This window comes from Panicum virgatum, chromosome 9K (genome assembly GCF_016808335.1).
Source record: "Panicum virgatum strain AP13 chromosome 9K, P.virgatum_v5, whole genome shotgun sequence".
NCBI lineage: Eukaryota > Viridiplantae > Streptophyta > Magnoliopsida > Poales > Poaceae > Panicum > Panicum virgatum.
Genome location: NC_053144.1, coordinates 17,840,436 through 17,859,098, shown reverse-complemented (window position 1 = coordinate 17,859,098; position 18,663 = coordinate 17,840,436). Strand labels below are relative to the sequence as shown.

Sequence of the window (18,663 nt, the reverse complement as noted above, 5' to 3'; positions counted from 1 at the left end):
TAAAGTTAAATCAAAAAAGAAAAAGAAAAAAAAATGGGCCGGCCCATGAAGGCCCACCGATCAAACCGGTCAAACCGGCCGGTAAACCGGTCAAACCGGTCGGTAAACCGGTAAAACCGGCCGGTAAACCGGTTGCACGGGAGCGTTTGAATTTCAAACCGGTCAAACCGACCGGTAAACCGGTAAAACCGGCCGGTAAACCGGTCAAACCGGCCGGTAAACCGGTCGGAACCGGTTGCACGGGAAAATTTGAATTTATTTGAATTTGGATTTGAATTCAACCGGTTTCCACCGGTTACCGGCCTAACCGGTCCGGTAAACCGGTACCGGAGGGCAGCGGTAACCGGTTTCCGGTTGGGAAATAAAACCCTGGGCTGGACACGGTCGCGCTGGGGAGGGTGAGGGTGGCAGGCAAGGCAACCAACGCTGACCATGTGACTCCATGGGCGTGGCCGTGTGGCAGCACGAGCATCTGTTACCGTCACGTTGCCTTCCTGGGATTTTTTTATGATTGGTGACAGTAGGGAATACTAAATATTTTTGGCACGCCGTTCCTGGAGCTAGGCAAGCAGTAACAGTCCGACAAGCAATTGGTGTGAGGACTATGGCGACTTTCTTAGCCGTAAAATTCAGTGACACTTTCAGTTGAAGGGCAGAGCTCCTGCCAATTCTTTTTTTTAAAAAAAAAGACGCAGGCGAAAAACTTGAACTTTTTTCAACAGCTCGGTTTTTTTTAAACGAACCAGGCAGCAAAGCTGCCGATTATATTAAAAAGAAGATGAAACCCAGACTGAGCAAACAACAAATGAAAATAAACTACAAAGCTACACCGGGCGGCTGGATTGGGGCATCAGCAAGCACCGGACTCAACTCAACTCCAACAAATGCTCGATCGGATCGGGACATCGATACGACCCATGACGACAACCCCGCTTAGTCAGATTGAGTCATCGACACGAGCCTCCACAAACTTTGCCCGATCGGATTGGGCTGTCGATCCAAGGCATCACACACCCACTGTCTCTTTTTAAATTTTGTTTTTTGAGAAAGAAAGAAAAAAAGAAAAAAAACACTCCTGCCACAGCCAGAACCACCAGACGGCCGGCGCCGCCACGCAGGTGAACGATGGTATGGGATCACACCCAAGAAGCACGACGACGCAAAGGGAGAGGGCTAAAATGATGACGCTTCCAACGAAGAAAACGGCGCCGAAGGCGTCGCCGTCATCAGCCTGAAAGAACAAGCAAGACTTTCGCCATGGCCCCCAATCCCCAAGCATCGGACCGGCCGCGAAACCGCACTTGCCGTGCAACAAGAGCCACTGGACCTTGTCCCGAGCAAGAAGAGTGAAGGGGGCGGAAGAGATGGACTTCGAGAGGGGAAAAGGGAGGGGATGAGAGAGATGGCCCCGCCGCCACCCTCCTCGCTGCTCGCCGGACTTTCGGCGGGCAACTCCGGCGGCGGCGAAGGCAGCGGGAGAGGTAGGTGGGGGCTGAGGGTCGGGGCAGGTCAGGCCGCCCGTGTCGCCCTGCTCGAGCGACGCGGGGGCGGGGAAATTGGAAGTTCACCGGCTCCGTTCGTGGTGTGCTTAAATTTACTCCTGTTTAGACGCAAATTTGCCTTACTTATGCATAAAGATCAGCGAAGAAAGGGGCTATTTCCCCATATTGGACAATGGTCAGATGACCTAGGTCCAATGTTTCATTCATTCCTCCCCTCTTGTACTACTCGTAATTTTTGCACCTTACCCTAATACTATAATATAATAACAGTTAAATAAAAGTCTATTATGACGTCGATACGATATATCTCTTTACATAACAACAGTTTGGCTCGTAGTAACATCTACAAAAGTTATACTCCCTTCATTCCAAATTATAAGATATTCCAACAATTTTGGAGAGTTAAAGTTTTTTTTATGTTTGACCAAATTTATATAATAAAATAATGACATTTATTATATAAACTAAGTATTATTAGATTCTTTATTAGTTATATTTGCATAGTACATCAATTTGATATCATAAATATTTATATTTCTCTCTATAATCTTGATCAAACTTGAGATTACTTTGACTTTCCGAAATTCTTGAAATGTCTTATAATTTGAAATAGAGGGAGTACACGACTTCATCAAAAAAATACCTGTCGAAAAGCCATCAAGCTCAAAGAAAAGCTAAATACGACAAAGATAGGCGGAACGACGAATTGAGATGTAAATGTCCCAAGCCACCGCTGGTGATGTTGAGCAATCAACGCGCTTGCCGCATGACACTAAAATATACTTAGCCACTAAGTTATAATATATATATGTGCTATATACTTGTCAAAATACTTGTCACTCCTCGTTTATTGTGCCAACTTTGACTAAACGTTTTTTTCTAAAAAAAATTTGTAAATACTTAAAAATATATAATAATAATAAAATCTATTTCATAACAAATCTAGTGATATATAAATATTAAACATTGATAAACATTCTACAGAAAAAAAATAATTGGTCAAATTTGACACGGAAAACAAGGAGTGACGAATATTTTGAAACGGAGGTTGGTAATATATATGTGCTACCTGCTACTCCTGGCCCCGTCTTGTTTTGCCGATGGCAGAGAGAGACACACGTTCAACTCCAACCCATGTTTGTTTATGCTCGTTTCGGAAACTTCCTTCCCCGGCCGCCGAGGTCAGGGTCAAACATGCATTGACAACCCCCGCGTGCTAGGATTTCACAAAGGATAGACATCCTGAGAGCGTACGAGCAATGCAAATTTGCAGCTCTTCCAGACACGGGCTCCTCTGTTTTTTTGTTTTAAGACCAAGACACACTGGGGACATTTTTCTTTGATGGAACCAAACTTTCATCACGATATAGATTAGTAACGGTGATGGATATTGTTTTTGTGGTCCTTATTTATATAAGTGCGATCATCGCAATGTGGATCAATCAATGTAATGATTTCCCTTTTATGAGTAAGATTTTCAAGATATAGATTAATAACTTCAATGAGTCTAATCATCTTTTTTTAATATGGATGGATGATAATCGTGTTATTCTTTTTTTTATTGACCTGTTTGATCTTTAATTCATTAGGGTATAATTGTGATTGAGGCTTCCTTGCTCATTGTTGCTCCAAGGACAAAAATAATGCAAACTGGGAGATGCTAGAAAACAAAGTAAAATCTAAAAAGTTCTTGAATGGAAGTTTTTTTTTTGCGAAATATTCTTGAATGGAAGTTGTGTCGAGCTAAGGAGTTCGATCAAGAACACGACCAAATCCTGACATGTCAAGGGTATACAATAACACTACGCTTTATTAGCGAGTAATAAAGTATGTTGGTACCAACCTCTGTTCTGTTCCGATAAATAAAGAAAGAAAATTTTGTCGTCGCGCGCTCAACATGGCCATTTGTTTACGCTTGCTTCGGAAACTTCACCGGATAACCAGGCCGGGGCCGGCGAGGTCAAACGCGGTGACGCCTCATGCCTCACCTGCTGCTTTCCTGCCAAAACCGGGGGCATGGCCATCGAAGGAATCAGTCATCCCCCAACGTCCAAAACAAATCCCAACCAAAAGCTACACCTAGTTCTGTAGGTGGGCATTTGGTCGTGTAATTCTCTTTTTTCTTGTTAATAAACTAGGTACGTCGTTCATAAACATCCCAAAAGAATAAAGTTCATTTTTAGCCATCCAACAATTGTCCAAGTTCAATTTTGACCATGCAACTTCAAAACTGGATATTCTTTACTATCAAAACCGTTCACGTCTAACCATTCTGCTGTTTCGAAGAATGGTTTTGCTGACGTGACTGACATATGGCGGTAGAGCCCACGATAAGAAGCGCCTTGGTGTAGCTCATGAGATGAGTCGCTGGTAGTGGAGCGTTTCTGAAGCGTAGCGGGCATCGCGGTAGAGCTTGAGCAGGATATTATTAATCTTGCTTCGAGAGACAGTCACACGGCACCGGGAACTTTGGTTCATCGGAGCCTCATTGCCCCCCGGCAAACCCCCGCCGCCGCCGCGGAGGTCAAAGCACGGTGACGCCTCACCTTCTGGCTGCCGCCGGCCCCGGGGAGAAGGCTGCAACTGGGGACATGGCCGGCCGTGGATGCATAAGCTTTCACGTTCCATCCACTAATCGCTCGGATCGATGATGCTTTTTTTTTCTTCTTCTTTTCATCGCTCGGATAGTCGGATGATGCCCTGCCTGATCCTCGGATAAAGAAAAGGCGTGCGGCACAGGTCAGCGTTACGTGATGCTACGCATGACGTGACAGGTCGTGACCGTGAGCTCGTTGGCGATGATTTTTTCTGTGCAGCAAAGAGGACATGTGGCCGTCGCGCTCGATCGGCAGGAGGGCAGGTGGTAATAACAACTGGAGTGTCAGAATGTGTATTGCACGAGATGGGATTGGAAATAGTAAGTAGTATTAGTGATAGTGAAGAAGCACGCAACGCTTGGTGGTTGGTGCTACTAGCTAGCTAGCTAATAAGAATAAGCGCATGAATGCAGTTTGGCAGTACTGTTTTCATACTTCTAGATTGAACCGGCCGGAAGAACACACAAAACAAATGTTTGCCATCCTCAGTACGCTGCCGTTTCTATTGTTTCATTAAGTAACCCGACGATAGAGATTGGAAGAAGATTTAGGTTACCGCTACGAGTAGGAGTAGTTTATCAGTTATCACAAAGCCTTCCACTCCGTCTGATCTGATCACCTGACCGAGGAATGTTTGGTTGGCACAGCTCTGATCCGAGGCAGTCCGGTCCTGCTGCTGCTGGCCATATCGCACGAGTTGTGCTGTACTGATGGCCCATCTTCGCGACGCTGACCAAGAAATGCTATGCAACTTGCTAGAGGGAAACCAATATTTTGTAAGGTGTTTCGTTTGGGCCATTACTTCAAGTGAAAAAAAAGTTTCGCAGATAGAAAAAGAACAATTTACATGGGATTATTCTAGCCAAATTCCAATGTTGATGGCGAGTTCCTGCAATTTCCATTACATGTACTCCATGCATTATTTTCGGATTGGACAGTTTTTTTTTTTGAAAGTAGACAACTTGTAATCGAAGGGCGAGTCGCAATTTTCGTCTAGCACGTCCCAAGCTTCTCGGTTTACGCAATTGCAACTTTCCCTGCACACAAAAGTAGACTTTCTCATCGTTCCGGTCTTCCCATGTACCATCTAAGCCCGTGCAAAATAATAAATGCTGGCTGAATATACTTTTGCTCCATTTTCGCTCACATGTTACATCATTATATTTATATTTATAAATATATGATATGATCACAAGTTGACAACTTGTTCTCTGAAAATTTTCACGTCGTCGTGTCACTTACATACCGGCAGTTAAGGAATCACACAAGGGCCAGGTGAGATTATATATAGTATAGTTCGCGCTTGCAGTGGTGACACAAGCAAGGTTTTAAATCTCCGACTATAGCTTCCGCTATAGCTGTTTGAGAGAGATTTAGCTAAAATTTTTCATGTACAACTTAGCTCTTAGCTGCCGCTATAGCCCGTTATAGCCGGCTATAGCCTGTTTTTATATATAAATCGCTAAATGTCTTAACCGGCTATTTAAAACATTTTCGCAAATGCAATACAATTCTTTTCCATAACACGTCCGTTTGGCAATATGATTGGGCCCTCACGACACAATATGATTGTTAACGTGTCCGTTTGGCAACCACTACACGTAAATAAGACGGATGCAAAGAATAATAGCCGATAATTTCCCCAAATTTCAGTAAGGGCGCCAATTTAACTCTGAGTACGCCTCAAAGTCACAAGTAAACTCACAATGACATTTAAACGAGACTGACGCACATCATATAAATGACCAGCAGAACCTACATTTCTATAAACCACGCCAATTTAACTTTGCTACTAAGCCGAACAATTCAAATTGACATTGAAATGAAACTGATGGACATTAAAAAAAACAGGCAGAATTCCACCAGAGAAATTCTAAACCAAAACCTTCAATGCAGATGATTTTTTATCAAGAAATCATCCAAAAGATGTGTAAGTAGGGCATCATCAACTAAGATTTACCATTGTCTGTTAAACCATATAAAAGTACCATATAATATATCGGAGTTCAAAATCAGGACCTCTCTGTTTGCGTGACAGAGACACAAATTCTGCTAAAATGACTTGGGTTCTTTCTCTATTTCATACTACAGCAGCTGAGAACTGCAACCTCAAACGATGCTCTATTTCAGCAATGTCAATTTGGATGAGTCCATGACCTGAAATTGAAACAAGCAAATCATAAAATATTTGTCTGCTGTAACATATAACAACTAAAAGAAGACGAGTCGGATATACTGTACGCACTAACTATTTCACTGCTTGTTACTTCAAACCCCAGACAATCAGTTTCTACATGGTAGCATTCTATTTACTTTTAGACCATGTTATATATTAGTTAAATACTTTTGGGGGCTAAATCCAACCATACAGGATAGCTTCGTGGCTACATTTTACCGTCACCTCACACAAGGGGTGAAAATCACAAGTTAAAACCTTCCCTTCAAACAAAATAAAAGTTATGCTAAAGAATGCTTACACTGAAACTAGATTAATATTGCAAATAAATTTTCTGAAACACATCACGCATCAAAATAGTATGAGTTTCTTATACACAATATTTCATAAACTATACTTCACACCATTTTCCTGAATATATAATTACGAAATTCAGTTGTCAAAATGGCATCTCACTGACTCAAGAAAGATCATGTCTTTGAAAAAGTATGGACTCTGAAGACATGTTCCACCTAGAGTGCTGAACCACAGGTACAACTTAAAAATTTCAGACTGGAAGTGATATGAGGAAATATACAAGACACTTCAGCAAACAGACTCCGCCTGAACCACATATTACACATAATAACTCTCCAACTTATATGTGATCGAATAAATAACTGCACTTGTGCAAACACCATATATCCAGTAAGAGTATATCATCAAGTCCCTATGTTGTTGTACTTCCAGAAATTTATATTGTGGTAAATATAACAAAACTAGAGTAACATCAAAGAATTTCCAGAAAATTAATGCGCTAAGTTTGTTCGTAAGACCAACATAAGGAAATGTCCATTGGAACCTCACAATTGGGTGGGAAAATGCGAGCCTCAATTTGGAACCTCTGATCATTGGCCAGCAGATAGTTAAAACTGTGCAGAACTAGGGTTCAAACATGATTAACTTAATTGAAATATGTCGTTTTTTTCTTGAATTATTAACAGCTGTTTTAGTTATGAAAACATAATTTTTCAGTGACAATAAATGCTATCATGCTGCAGAAAATGGCATTGTATGTCAAGACAGCTTAAGTTATTAGTTATTCATAACTTTGGTGTCAAAAGGAAGCCATCTGACCAAAATATAGCACATCTATTCTTTAGATGTTTACAGAAGAATCATGTATAACAAATCCTAAAGATAAATTGTAATTTGTAACACTACTTATCCATGCAAGACAAGTATTGTACACCATACAAGTGGAACCGATGTATAGAGCCATGGAGTGCATGTGACACACAACAATCTTCTACATAATGCAGTACTAACCTTAAACAAGAAGAACTACAACTTTAGAAATATACAATTACCAGCACAAGAAAGATGATACAATTACTCACTTGTGTGCGCACACAACATGGCTCAACAAGGATCAAACTACCAGCACAAGAGCAATGCTACAAACAAACAGAATTCTCAAAAATAAAACAAAGCAAAGCATAGTACGCAAAAATGAACAGGTAAATTGCAGCAGATATTCAGTGGATGCCAATATCAAACTAGAGGACCAGTAGAGTATAAAATATACAAATACATGGGTTCGAAGAGAAATTATCGACATGGTTAGGAGAGAATAGGAACAAATGGGGAGGGCAAACCAAGGTTACGAAACATATATTAAGAAATTCCAATCCAAAACCACTTATCTGTCCACGGTCAAGTTCGTTGAGTGCTAACAGGCACAGTAGCCCAATGAAACATTAGAGAATAAGTTATACCGATTATTGATTGTTAAATATAACAATGCTCAGATTGACTACTAACACAATTTGTTTTTCAGAATACCGAGATTGTTTAATAACGCATTCCAGCAGCACAGTAATTGGGAGAGAAAGCAAGCAGTTTCTTATGAAGATGTGTCATGACAATATGTAATATGTTATTTCAATGCTGCATTGTCATCAAGATTCATGAATGTCATTTTTGGATTTTTTTTAAGTCAGGCATCTTCTGTAAAAACACATTTGCGAACAGCTGAACTATGCATCCAAGACAACAACATTGATATACAGGGACGCCCCAATGTTAATCCAACAATCCCAACCAATATGCCGATTACAGAATTGGAAAAGGAGGGATATTATTCCATACCTCTGGAACCAAAGGAAGGAAGCATCCATCGCCTCTAGGCCAGCATTTCACCTCCAGCTGCTAGGCCAGAAGGTATGAATGCTATAACCAGTCTTCCAGTTATCCAGGTAGATCACCTTCCGAACAGCCCACCATCCAATGACCATGACAGCCAGCATCGCAAAGCGCTGCGTCTGCAGGCTCTCCACCCTCACCAACAAGTGCGTCACCCCAGCGATCATGAGACCCACGAGCGTGTACAAGAACCCTACGGCAAACCCCTCAGCCCCAAGCTGCATCCCCGACCCCTGGTAGAAGAACACGAGCTTGTTGGGATCCGCGCGGTCGGTGAGGAACATGGGCGTGTGCCTGATGATCCCGTACATGCCCCCAGACACGCTGAAGAAGTAGACGAAGAGCGCCCCGGCCATCCAGACCCGGCGGTCGTGGAGCAGGGTCTCCCCCTCGACGATCCTCTTGATCATGAATGGGATGGAGGCGAGGAAGAGGATGCCGAGCAGGATGACCTGGTTGCGGGAGAGGAGCGGCGGGCGGACGATGGGGCCGACCTCGAGGCCGGTGCGGGACTCGACGAACTCGGCCATGGAGTCGGCGAGGCGGGAGAAGTGGGACTGGTCCATCTGCTCGGACCCGGCGAGGGCGGCGTGGTCGGGGCGGACGAGGCGGACGTGGGGCAGCGAGTTGACGCCGAACTGGTGGAAGGAGTGCTGCGACTCGGCGAACTCGATGTCGGCGAAGAAGAGGTCAGCGGAGGCGGGGTTGCGGGCGAGGAAGGAGGCGGAGAGGAGCGCGAACTCGGCGCGGAGCTGGGGCAGGTGGAGGTCGGGCTTGGAGTGGAGCGAGGCGGCGTCGAAGAAGACGAGCACGGAGTAGGGGCGGCGCGCGGCGGTGCCCGAGAGGAAGCGGGTGACGGAGGTGTCGGTGAGGTGGATCACGCCCGACGGGGACCGCGCGCGGAGGGACTGGAGCTCCGCGACCAGGTCGTCGGCGCGGGCCGTGGAGGCGGCCGCGGCCGCGGCGAGGAGCAGGAGAGGGAGGAGGAGGAGCAGGCGGCCGCGCGGTGGAGGCGCCATGGTGGATCCTCCGCCGGATGATAGATCTGGGAGAGGAGAGGAGACTGACCCGCCTCCCGCCTGGGGGATGAGAATGTAAAAGGAGGCCCAAAGGCAAACTGACAATCATAGGCCCATGAGCTCAGCCATTTCTGGATGCTCGATTGGACAAGGGCCCAAAGGCTTTAAGATTCCATGTACAATGCATTGCACATTGTACACTATATAGTTACATCATGGCAATTGTCAGATCAAATGAAAAGGTCGACATGCACGGGCTACTAGCATCGAAACTAGCAGCCGGCATCATGTATTCTGAGCATGTTGAATTCTCAGCTAATGGAAGTAGAATGACCTCTTGAGCTTCCGCTATAACTGTTTGAGGCATAGTACCGGCATTTGAATTTATGTGTAATTTAGCCGTTATAGCCTCATTTAACCCGCTATTAGCTGTTTTTTATGTCCAGCCATTAAACCCCTTAGTCCGCTGTTTAGAACCATGTGCAAGCTGCAACATGCCTGAACTGCAAATGCTTAGAATGAAGTCACTCGCAAAAAGGTTTATGAAGAGTGTGTTAGTGCTTTGCTGGAAGATACTATAGCTAAAATATAATGTTTCCATAAAATTTCGAGACGTGACAAAAAAAATCCCTAAATACTGAAGTATCATTTGACAGAGCAACAAAAATATGTGACCGTTAGCTTCCAAAAAAAAAAATACAGGAGCCTAAAAAGAGGGTTCATGATGGAAAAGAAGGTAAGCAGCTCTCCATGAGTTTCAGAAGCAAGATAGCATTCCCATATTCGCTGGCATAGACATCTATTACACCACTGCTTAAAAAGTCTAGGCCAATCAAGCAACTAGCAAATTTATAATCTACTCAGTAGTTTCCATGGTACATTTTTCTCAGGCATGCTACATCATCGGTAAGCCCATTGAGGGTTGTTGATCTCTAGGAGACGGCCAAAAGTTGCTAATGCATCATAATATTTGCGGATCTTGAGATACCCCCTTATTGCAGAAACATCAGACTCTCTAAAGTCCGCCTTTTCTATAACTAGTTCAATAGCACTAATTAGATAATCGTCCATGCCCAGATTTAATAGACCTTCAGCTAGCATTCGGAAGGATGAAAACTCAGGCATGAAACCCTTATTCACCATCTCCACTAAGAAATCAAAAGCTTCTTTGATAGGACCTCCACCACGACACAGACAACGGAATACAATCCTATATGTGAGGGCATCAGGAGGCTCAGCCACTTCAGTCATCTCCCTGAAAAGATTAAGGGCGTCCCTTAAATTATTCTGTTTAAACAAAGACTGTATCACAGGGTTGTAAGCTTTTGGAGTAGGCCTCATCCCTTTAATTCTCATGCCTCTTAAAAGCTTCAAAGCAACCTGAGTCCTACCAGCCTTGCATAGACCATTAATGAGTGTTCCGTATGTGACAACATCAACTTCAAATCCATTTGCTGTCATAGTTTCTAAAATATCAGCTGCTTTCTTGATGTTCCCTTGCTTGCAATAATGTGTTAGAATAGAATTATAAGTGATATTATCAGGTTGCAATCCTTCCTTTACCATCTGTTCAATAAGTTCCGTTGCATCATCAATCCTTTTGGCCTTGCACAAGCCATCAATAAGCGTATTAAATGTGACAGCATTCCTTGAAATACCCTGCAGATCCATTTGATAAAAAACCTCTTCAGCTTCTTCTATTCTCATTTTCTTGCATAATCCATCAATTATTGTGTTATGTGTCACTGAACTCCGAGGGCAACCACTGGATTCCATCTCCTTCAACAAATCCAAAGCATTTCCAAGCTTCCCCAGTGAGCAAAGATGATCAATCAATATGTTGTATGTAACTTCGTCAGGGGTGCATCCACTGCTCTTCATCTCCTCGAACAGTCGCATACCAAGCTGAGGATCTCCTACCTTGCAAAGGGCATTGATCAGAATATTGAAAGTATAAACATCTGGAGAAAGTCCCTTCACAGTTAGCTCACGTGCAAGGTCCAATGCTTCCTCAAGTCGATTCTGTGAGCATAGAGCAACAATGAGAGTGTTGAATGTGGCAGTGTCAGGCAAGCAGCCCCTGTCCACCATCTCATTTACAATTCCTTTAGCCTCATCAAGCTCTCCATTTTTGCTGAGGCAATTAATAACAGTATTGTAGGTGAAAACATCAGGATCATGGCCCTCCTGAATCATAAGGTCGATGACTTTCAAGGCATGACTGACATGTCAGTTTTGGCACAGCCCATGAACAAAAGTATTGTATGTGACCTGATCAGGTTCAAATCCATCAGCAATCTCTTGCTGTATGTAGCCAAGAGCATCTTCAACTCTCCCCAGCTTGCAGTACCCGTTAATCAGAACATTAACTGTTACCCTTGTTGGAGAGCATCCCGTCTCCAACATCTTCGCCTTCACCCTCAAAGCCGCCTCAATGCTTCCCTCCTCAACAAAGCCTTGCATCAAGGTGGTGAATGTGGTCTCATCAGGCGCCACGCCATGGCTCGGCATCTCCTCCACCATCAAGACCGCAGTCCTGACCTGATGTGCCCGGCACAGCCCCTTGATCAGGGTATTGAATGTCACAACATCAGGTTGGATGCCCCGACCGGCCATCTCGTTGTAGACCGACTTGAGGAGCTTCATCTTGCTCCCTTCCACGAGAACGTTGACGAGGTGGTTGTACACCACGGTGTCCGCCTCGACGCCGAAGCGGTCGAGCTTCAGAACCAGGTCGACGGCGTCGTCGAACCGCCGCAGACGCGCGTAGCCCTCCACGAACGAGTGCACGACGCCAACCTTGACCTCGTGCCCTTCCCGCCGCATCTCCCGGACAAGCCCCTCCATCAGGCCGAACGCGCCGGCGGACCCGAGCTTCCGGATGACCTCCTCGTAGACGGCGCGGCTCGGGGCGAAGTCCTCCCGCGCGAACGCTGAGTTCAGCATCCGGAGCGCCGCCTCGGGGTCCGCCTGCTCGTGCAGGGCGGTGAGGAGCCGCTCCTGGTGGTCGGAGGCCGCGTACGCCCGGAGGGGCGCCGGACGGGGCCGCGGCTGCGCATGGCACGGGCACGCCGCCAGCGCCGCCGGCGCCGGCGAGGCGCGGGGGCAGGAGGCTAGGTACGACGCGCAGGCCATTGTGGCAATACGGCGAGCATCTGGCGCGCGCCTCGAGCGGCGGCGAGGGACAGTGAAGCCGGAGGCCGGCGGTGCCCAGGCGACGCCGAAAGCCTCGCCGCGCCGCGCCGCTGAGGAGAAAACAGCGACGGGATTGTTGGGCGGAGCTGAGGAGAAGGCCGGGTGTAGTGGCAGGGGAGCTGGAGGCTCGCCGCTTCTGGCGAGCAGGGTAACAGAGAGGAGGGAGTGGGAATGCCGAGGGATAGGGTGGGCTCAGAGCATTTCCAAAAGTTTCCAATTTCACTTCCCCATTTTTATTGTTTTAGAAAAAAATTCCAATAATTTTCTATCCTAATTTCTCATCTTCTAACAATTAACATATTACCCATTTTTATACCTAAAAATATAAGATATAGATATGGTGACTCCCGATCTACCCTCCCGCGGCAGATTTTTCGTCGTGCCGTTGTCCATGGGCGGCCAGCTACGGCACTGGGCATGGGCGGCCTGCTGTGATCTACTTGCAGCGTTGGTCATTGGGCGGCTTGCTGCGTGGCTGGCTGTGACTAAGCTAGGGATCAAGCGTTGGAGCTAGGCATCAAGCCGAGTCTGACCACAGCGAGTAGAGCTAGGGAGTTGTGCTTGCTGTCACTTCTTCCCGCACCGATTCAAGCTGCTACGGTGCATTACTAGCGCAAATAATAGGTAAAATGGAACTCTCTCGTCGTCATATTTCTTTTCCCTCAAATTTCAAACCCTCTCGTGCCCTAAATTATCGGCAATCTGATTTGTAAGAAGATACTGTCCGCCCGCCATGGAATTTTCCTGTAGAATTATCCTTGTGGGGCCATAACTTCTCATTTTTAGGAGTAAAAATCGAAAACTATTGGAGATAAATTCTTTTTTGTCTCTCTATACTTATTTGGGGAGTTGGCAAATAATAAATTTTGAGGAGAAAATATTAGAAACTCTTGGAGATGCTCTCATGACAAGGATGGGAGCCTGAGTTGTGCGTGCATAATTCCATTTCAGATTTTTTTTTTAAGATTTTATAGCTCCTAGCTAGGAAAAGATGCAATTCCATTGGAACATTTGCAATTGCAATCATGCCATCTTGGATTACAAGTCCTAAATTTAAATAAAAATCAGCTAATATTCCTACTTGCTCGGTTCTCCAGTGGCACAGTCATCCCGGTGGCAGCATTTTAACTGGATTGAGCTCCATCTTTGTCATTACCTTCCTCCGGACGCAGGCTTGAATTTAGTCTTGGACCTCTTCCTGCCGCTCCCTTTTACATTGGTGGCGTGTATTTGAGGAGATAATACTTTTGGGCGCCTGGTTCGGCGGTCAAATTCTCTATTACATATGTACCCTGTGCACATCAGAATATAAACATTAATATGGAACGAAAACAATGACAAATCTAAAATCATGACCTTTATGATGAGACAACATCAAACAGACATTAGGGCCTAATCAACAATTAATGAGACCTAAGAGGAGAGGTACAAAAACGCTAGCTAATAAGTGCATTAGGTTAACTATGCTTATCATTTTTATTCTATGAACTAACAAATTTATAGCGAGCAGTTCTGTAGTGTGTTATGTTCATCGCTTCCTATTATCCTATATAGGAGTGTTGACTTTGTATCTTTTTTTTTTCTTTTGATTGTTTTTTACTCAGAGAGAAAATAAACAGAGCATAACCATGTATACCTTCATAGTAGAAATGTTGAATTCCTTGTAGGGTTTGACCTGAACAAAATGATGCAATGTGAGTAGTGCTTTTTGTTGGGACAGTTCGGCACATTCATATCTAAGTATGATCACAAGATACCTCTTGTGACGGAGTGTATTGAGGTACCAAAATACACGGTACACTGCTTAAAAGCCCAAATACTTGTTTTTATTTCTATAGGTGAACGGCTAGACAAATGATCTGCGAAAACCTACAAAAGTGAATGATATATTTAGTTAATTTCGTGTAAATAAACACATACATAGCACATGTGACTTAACAAGTACAACGTGCATGTTTACCTCATTATGTTGATAGTATGTACCATCCAATGGGAATACTCCTCTATTTGCCGTCCGGCAAGGTATCTATAATTATGAAATAAAATACTTCAGAATTATTCTTTTAATCTTTAGAACTTCTCAAGATAAATTGGCGTCACTTTTATATTATTCTTAACTCTATGATTATGAGTGACAAAGGAAACTGAAGCATGATTTGATTTACTCACCAGAATTGTAGCGGTCACAGTACGTTCATCCAAACGACTACGAATTATTAAGAGGTATACATTGCAATCACCAGGAACCCTCGGGTCAAACTAGTATGTCAAGAAATAATTCATCATTCAGAGTTGGTTACTCAAATAAAAAAAGTAATGGATAGTTCAGAATTAAATTAACAATATAAGAGTTAATTTTAAGAAGTACAACTATTTGCATTTGACTAACAAAAAGCTACAAAACTAACTTGTAGGTTCAGTTTCACATAACTCAACTAATTTTGACATTAGTTCAAACCTAACTAATTCTGCCATTAGTTCAAACCTACAACATTCTACGTGGACCCATCTGTTTACACATAACTTGTGTGGCTGACATCTGAGCCCTTGCAAAATGTTGTAGGAAGAATGTGAAAATGAGGCTTTGAGTATAGTTGCAGTTCCATTAAACTGATCCAAGGAGTTGGAGTTCCTTGATAGTTAGGCGACCATAATTAGAGTTTGTGAAATCAATTCATGAAGAATGAAATTATCAACTACTAACCTTGTCCAAAATTTCATGCCCATCTGGGATCTCGTAACTGCAATATAACAATTCAAAACAGGCATATCAGAACATAAACATGCCATATTTTTTACATAATTTTTTTATTTTGCATAAGATAGAAATTCTGCCATACGCGGTACACTCTGTTCGTAGACGGTATCTCTTAATCATTGGAGTTGGGCTGGCTTGTGGTTGGATTGGAACAATCTCCTTTCCATGTGCTGAACTTATCGCTGCATTCACTGTTGGTTTAATTGGTCGAAGATCTATCACATCATCATAACCAATATCTTCTATATCATCGTCATGAAACTGTTGTTCAAATTCTTCGTCACTTAATCTTTCAAAAATTTCTTCGTCACTTTGTGCTCCTGGATCTTCATATGGTGGAGTTGGTGGCATCTCGATAATAGGCTCATTGCAATGCATTTCTGTATCTTTTCCCATTTCAATTTGGTACTGATGCATCTGTTCAGGATTTGGTCTAGCAACTAGAGTATATCTTCTGCTTTCGTCCATGTTTGTTTGCTCTCTTTCATGCTGCTGACTATACTCTGGGAGTGCATGCATGGCTCTATTAAGAAATAGGACATTGCATAATTTTAATTATCAGAATAAAATGTAGTAGTTCATGGACATTAAAAAAATATAATTTAAAATGCTACTACTGTTAATAAGAAGCATGGCTAGAGCACTATAATTTTAATTTCTATAGTTGAAACCTTCATTTGTTTAACTTATCAAGCTATTAAAAAATCATAAATGCAGCAATATATTACCAATGTAGTAAATAGACTTTATATCAAATCTAACCTTGAAACTTGACTCTGGAAGTACTTGCATTCTGTAGTAAATGGACAGGCACCACAATTTGGTCGTCGTTTGGTGCATATTGACTGTCAGAAAACCCAACCATCAATACTGAGAAAGCCACAAAAGAAAATTCAAAACCATTACGTACCTTTCCAAATGTTATCTGTTGACAATGTAGTTCATACCTATATTTTGTCAGTATGTTAGATTATATCATTGTATTCCCTCTTAAAAAATTCTACCAAAGCAGCAAATAAAATGATAATAAACTAGAGATCTTACACTTCTTCTGCAGGAATCTTGCACAATAAGGGCTCAAGATACTTTTGAATGTCAGACATGACAGGATATCTTTAAAAGGACAAAAGAAGCTAATGAGAAATATTAGAGTGTGTAAATGTGTGCATGGAACAAGATGAAAGGGAAGATGATGTTACGTGTTCACCAAATGGAACTCTTGAGAATCAGCTAAAGGTTGAAGTTCGACCCATCCTAGCCTTGTCACTATGCGAGCTACATTTGTATCAACCTAAAATAGGAGGAATTTGTCACATTTTTCTTTTTGGTTTCAAATGCATCACAGCAACTATGATTCGGAAGTGGTAGCTTACCGGGAAGGCTCTGTGTCTCAGCGACAAGAGACGGATACAGTCAACACTTTTTGCTCCAAGACCATTTATACTCCGTAGGTACCTCCTGAATGGCCAAAAAAAATTATACATATTATATAATTTCGTAGATAAATATTATTCGTTTTGTGCTATAAATTTGTTATTTGCCCAATTTGTGAACTGTACTGTCAATTCAAAACAAATATGTTGCCTTCAATATACTTTTTATAAGGTCCCTAAAACAGCAACATTTGTGTAAGCTTACAAAGCACCGGTATGACCATATTATTTCGCCTTACTTTGCCTTTGCACGGGGGACGTATCTAAGCCACTCCAGATCAATGCTTCCATGGTCTCTCTTGATACGAATTAGAAAAGCCTGTAAAAGAACACTCTTTTTGTTCAGCTGATAAACTGGAGAACTAGTTTCGACATCAATGAAACGTAGGAAAAGAGCAGTATCTTCTAAAACAGATAGGTAGGGATCGAGTAATATTAATGCTTGCATAAGAACAATATAGCAGAGCTAGAAAATGCCAGAACGAGGTATTAATAAAATTTTCAATGGCGCAGTTGTAATTGGGTACCAGTATTCTCAATGCCATCTGGGATTGATTGCCGCGGTCCCTGATGCACCCTGCAATTTCAGCAAACGGTGCATGCAGTAGAGCCTCCCAATCGACCGTTTCGACAGTATCTTCCTTCCGGTACCCATTGGCGTAGGCTTCTTTCAGCAGAGAATTCCAGTGAGATGTATCTCCGACAGAAGCAATGTCATTGTAAATTTTGGCAGCCGTCGAGTGCTCGAACCTGTCGCGCAACACCTTCCTGATGCGCTCCTTGCCCCAGTTCGATACCTCTCCTGTCCTAAGCGATGCGATGAGCTCCTCGATGCCCTGATCGCGGCTGTTACGTATACCGAGTTCATCATCACAGCCGGCATCGCCAGGTTCAGGCTCTCCTAAATCACGGCCATCTGTTATTGCCAAAGGTACAGTTGTGCTTCGCTCGACGACATTGCTTCTGTTCTTTGACAACGAGAACTTCGCCGCCAGGTTCATGAAAGCGTTGCTGCAGATTCAGGGAGATGCATGGTTACAGGACTGTCCAAACAATTCCAAGCCAAAACTACATTAGAATCTGAGATGGATAGCTCTGGTTCCTTTTACTTTACCTTGACATCTGGTCAGTAACATTTTGTGTGAGGAATGTGCCGACTACGGAAGTAACTACCGTTCCCTTCCATGGATCATCGAACTTCCTGTCCCCTGCTCATTATAGAGAAAAGAGATGTATAATATATATAGAGAAAAGAGATGTATAAATATATAATTCAGGGTTTTCTTCTTGTTTCTCCAGCTCCAAACTCATCATGACACCAATTGCATCAATGGAGCAGAAGAGACGACAAGAACCACTTGGAGATCGATCGTTAGTTCGTCGTTATACCCATGATAAGCCGCGCGAGGTTCATGAAGTGTTTCACCCGGACTTCCAAATCCCGGCGCTTCTCCTCCAGCTGGGGGCTCTCGGGGATGTCGGGCAGGTCCTCGCCCCGGCACGTCTCCTCCAGCCGCATCAGCTGGCCGTACGCGTCCTCGATCGCCGGGGTGATGCCCCTCACGAGCCGGCCCTGCGTCCTCGTGCGGGCGAGCTCCACGGCCGTCCACCGCGGCACGAGCGGCGTCGTCCCGGCGCCTGGCCCGCCGTGGACAACCACCGCCATGTGGAAGGGATCTTCGCCGGCGGCGGCGGCGGCCCGCTTCCTGCTGTATGGAACCAGCACGAGCTCGTCCACCATCGTCGGCTTCTTCGCTCGGCTCTTGCCCTTGGCGTCCCGTTCTTCGTCGTGTGCGGCG

The 18,663-nt window shown here is 43.9% G+C and overlaps 4 protein-coding genes across 5 annotated transcripts; all 4 read right to left on the bottom strand.

Moving 5' to 3' along the window:
- Positions 1–5,970: 5,970 nt before the first annotated feature.
- On the bottom strand, positions 5,971–9,545 carry LOC120650530 (probable dolichyl-diphosphooligosaccharide--protein glycosyltransferase subunit 3). Of its 2 annotated transcripts, none has more exons than XM_039927680.1 (2): positions 8,406–9,544; positions 5,971–6,256 (listed from the first exon to the last, which is right to left on the bottom strand). In XM_039927680.1, the coding sequence occupies exon 1, from the start codon at positions 9,476–9,478 to the stop codon at positions 8,453–8,455; it is 1,026 nt and encodes a 341-aa protein (XP_039783614.1). In that variant the 5' UTR covers positions 9,479–9,544; the 3' UTR covers positions 5,971–6,256; positions 8,406–8,452. The 2 variants fall into 2 exon arrangements, with proteins under 2 accessions (XP_039783614.1, XP_039783615.1); XM_039927681.1 differs by lacking the exon at positions 5,971–6,256 and adding an exon at positions 6,273–7,711 and having other exon boundaries at positions 8,406–9,545.
- A 657-nt stretch (positions 9,546–10,202) lies between these two features.
- LOC120650529 (pentatricopeptide repeat-containing protein At3g53700, chloroplastic-like) lies at positions 10,203–12,877 on the bottom strand. Its single transcript, XM_039927679.1, has one exon. The coding sequence runs from the start codon at positions 12,611–12,613 to the stop codon at positions 11,708–11,710; it is 906 nt and encodes a 301-aa protein (XP_039783613.1). The 5' UTR covers positions 12,614–12,877; the 3' UTR covers positions 10,203–11,707.
- LOC120647780 (pentatricopeptide repeat-containing protein At3g53700, chloroplastic-like) lies at positions 10,379–11,674 on the bottom strand. Its single transcript, XM_039924622.1, has one exon. It carries the CDS (start codon positions 11,672–11,674, stop codon positions 10,379–10,381), a length of 1,296 nt encoding a protein of 431 aa, XP_039780556.1.
- Positions 12,878–13,595: 718 nt separating the features above from the next.
- LOC120648555 (DEMETER-like protein 2) lies at positions 13,596–18,066 on the bottom strand. The gene is made up of 13 exons (XM_039925304.1): positions 17,392–18,066; positions 17,104–17,183; positions 16,805–16,889; positions 16,631–16,722; positions 16,476–16,544; positions 16,342–16,378; positions 16,194–16,276; positions 15,514–15,954; positions 15,378–15,414; positions 14,843–14,932; positions 14,634–14,699; positions 14,310–14,542; positions 13,596–13,965 (listed from the first exon to the last, which is right to left on the bottom strand). Exons 1-12 carry the CDS (start codon positions 17,863–17,865, stop codon positions 14,420–14,422), a joined length of 1,677 nt encoding a protein of 558 aa, XP_039781238.1. The 5' UTR covers positions 17,866–18,066; the 3' UTR covers positions 13,596–13,965; positions 14,310–14,419.
- Between the last annotated feature and the right edge of the window lie 597 nt (positions 18,067–18,663).

Excerpts from the sequence above, each read along its gene's own strand:
- LOC120647780 (XM_039924622.1), bottom strand. The coding sequence starts at position 11,674 with ATGATTCAGGAGGGCCATGATCCTGATGTTTTCACCTACAATACTGTT.
- LOC120648555 (XM_039925304.1), bottom strand. The coding sequence starts at position 17,865 with ATGAACCTGGCGGCGAAGTTCTCGTTGTCAAAGAACAGAAGCAATGTC. Across the intron at positions 16,890-17,103 it reads GTCCCCCGTGCAAAGGCAAA|GAGGTACCTACGGAGTATAA; the intron begins GTAAGGCGAAAT and ends TTGGCCATTCAG. Across the intron at positions 14,933-15,377 it reads GGCATGAAATTTTGGACAAG|TTTGACCCGAGGGTTCCTGG; the intron begins GTTAGTAGTTGA and ends TTGACATACTAG.
- LOC120650529 (XM_039927679.1), bottom strand. The coding sequence starts at position 12,613 with ATGGCCTGCGCGTCGTACCTAGCCTCCTGCCCCCGCGCCTCGCCGGCG.
- LOC120650530 (XM_039927681.1), bottom strand. The coding sequence starts at position 9,478 with ATGGCGCCTCCACCGCGCGGCCGCCTGCTCCTCCTCCTCCCTCTCCTG.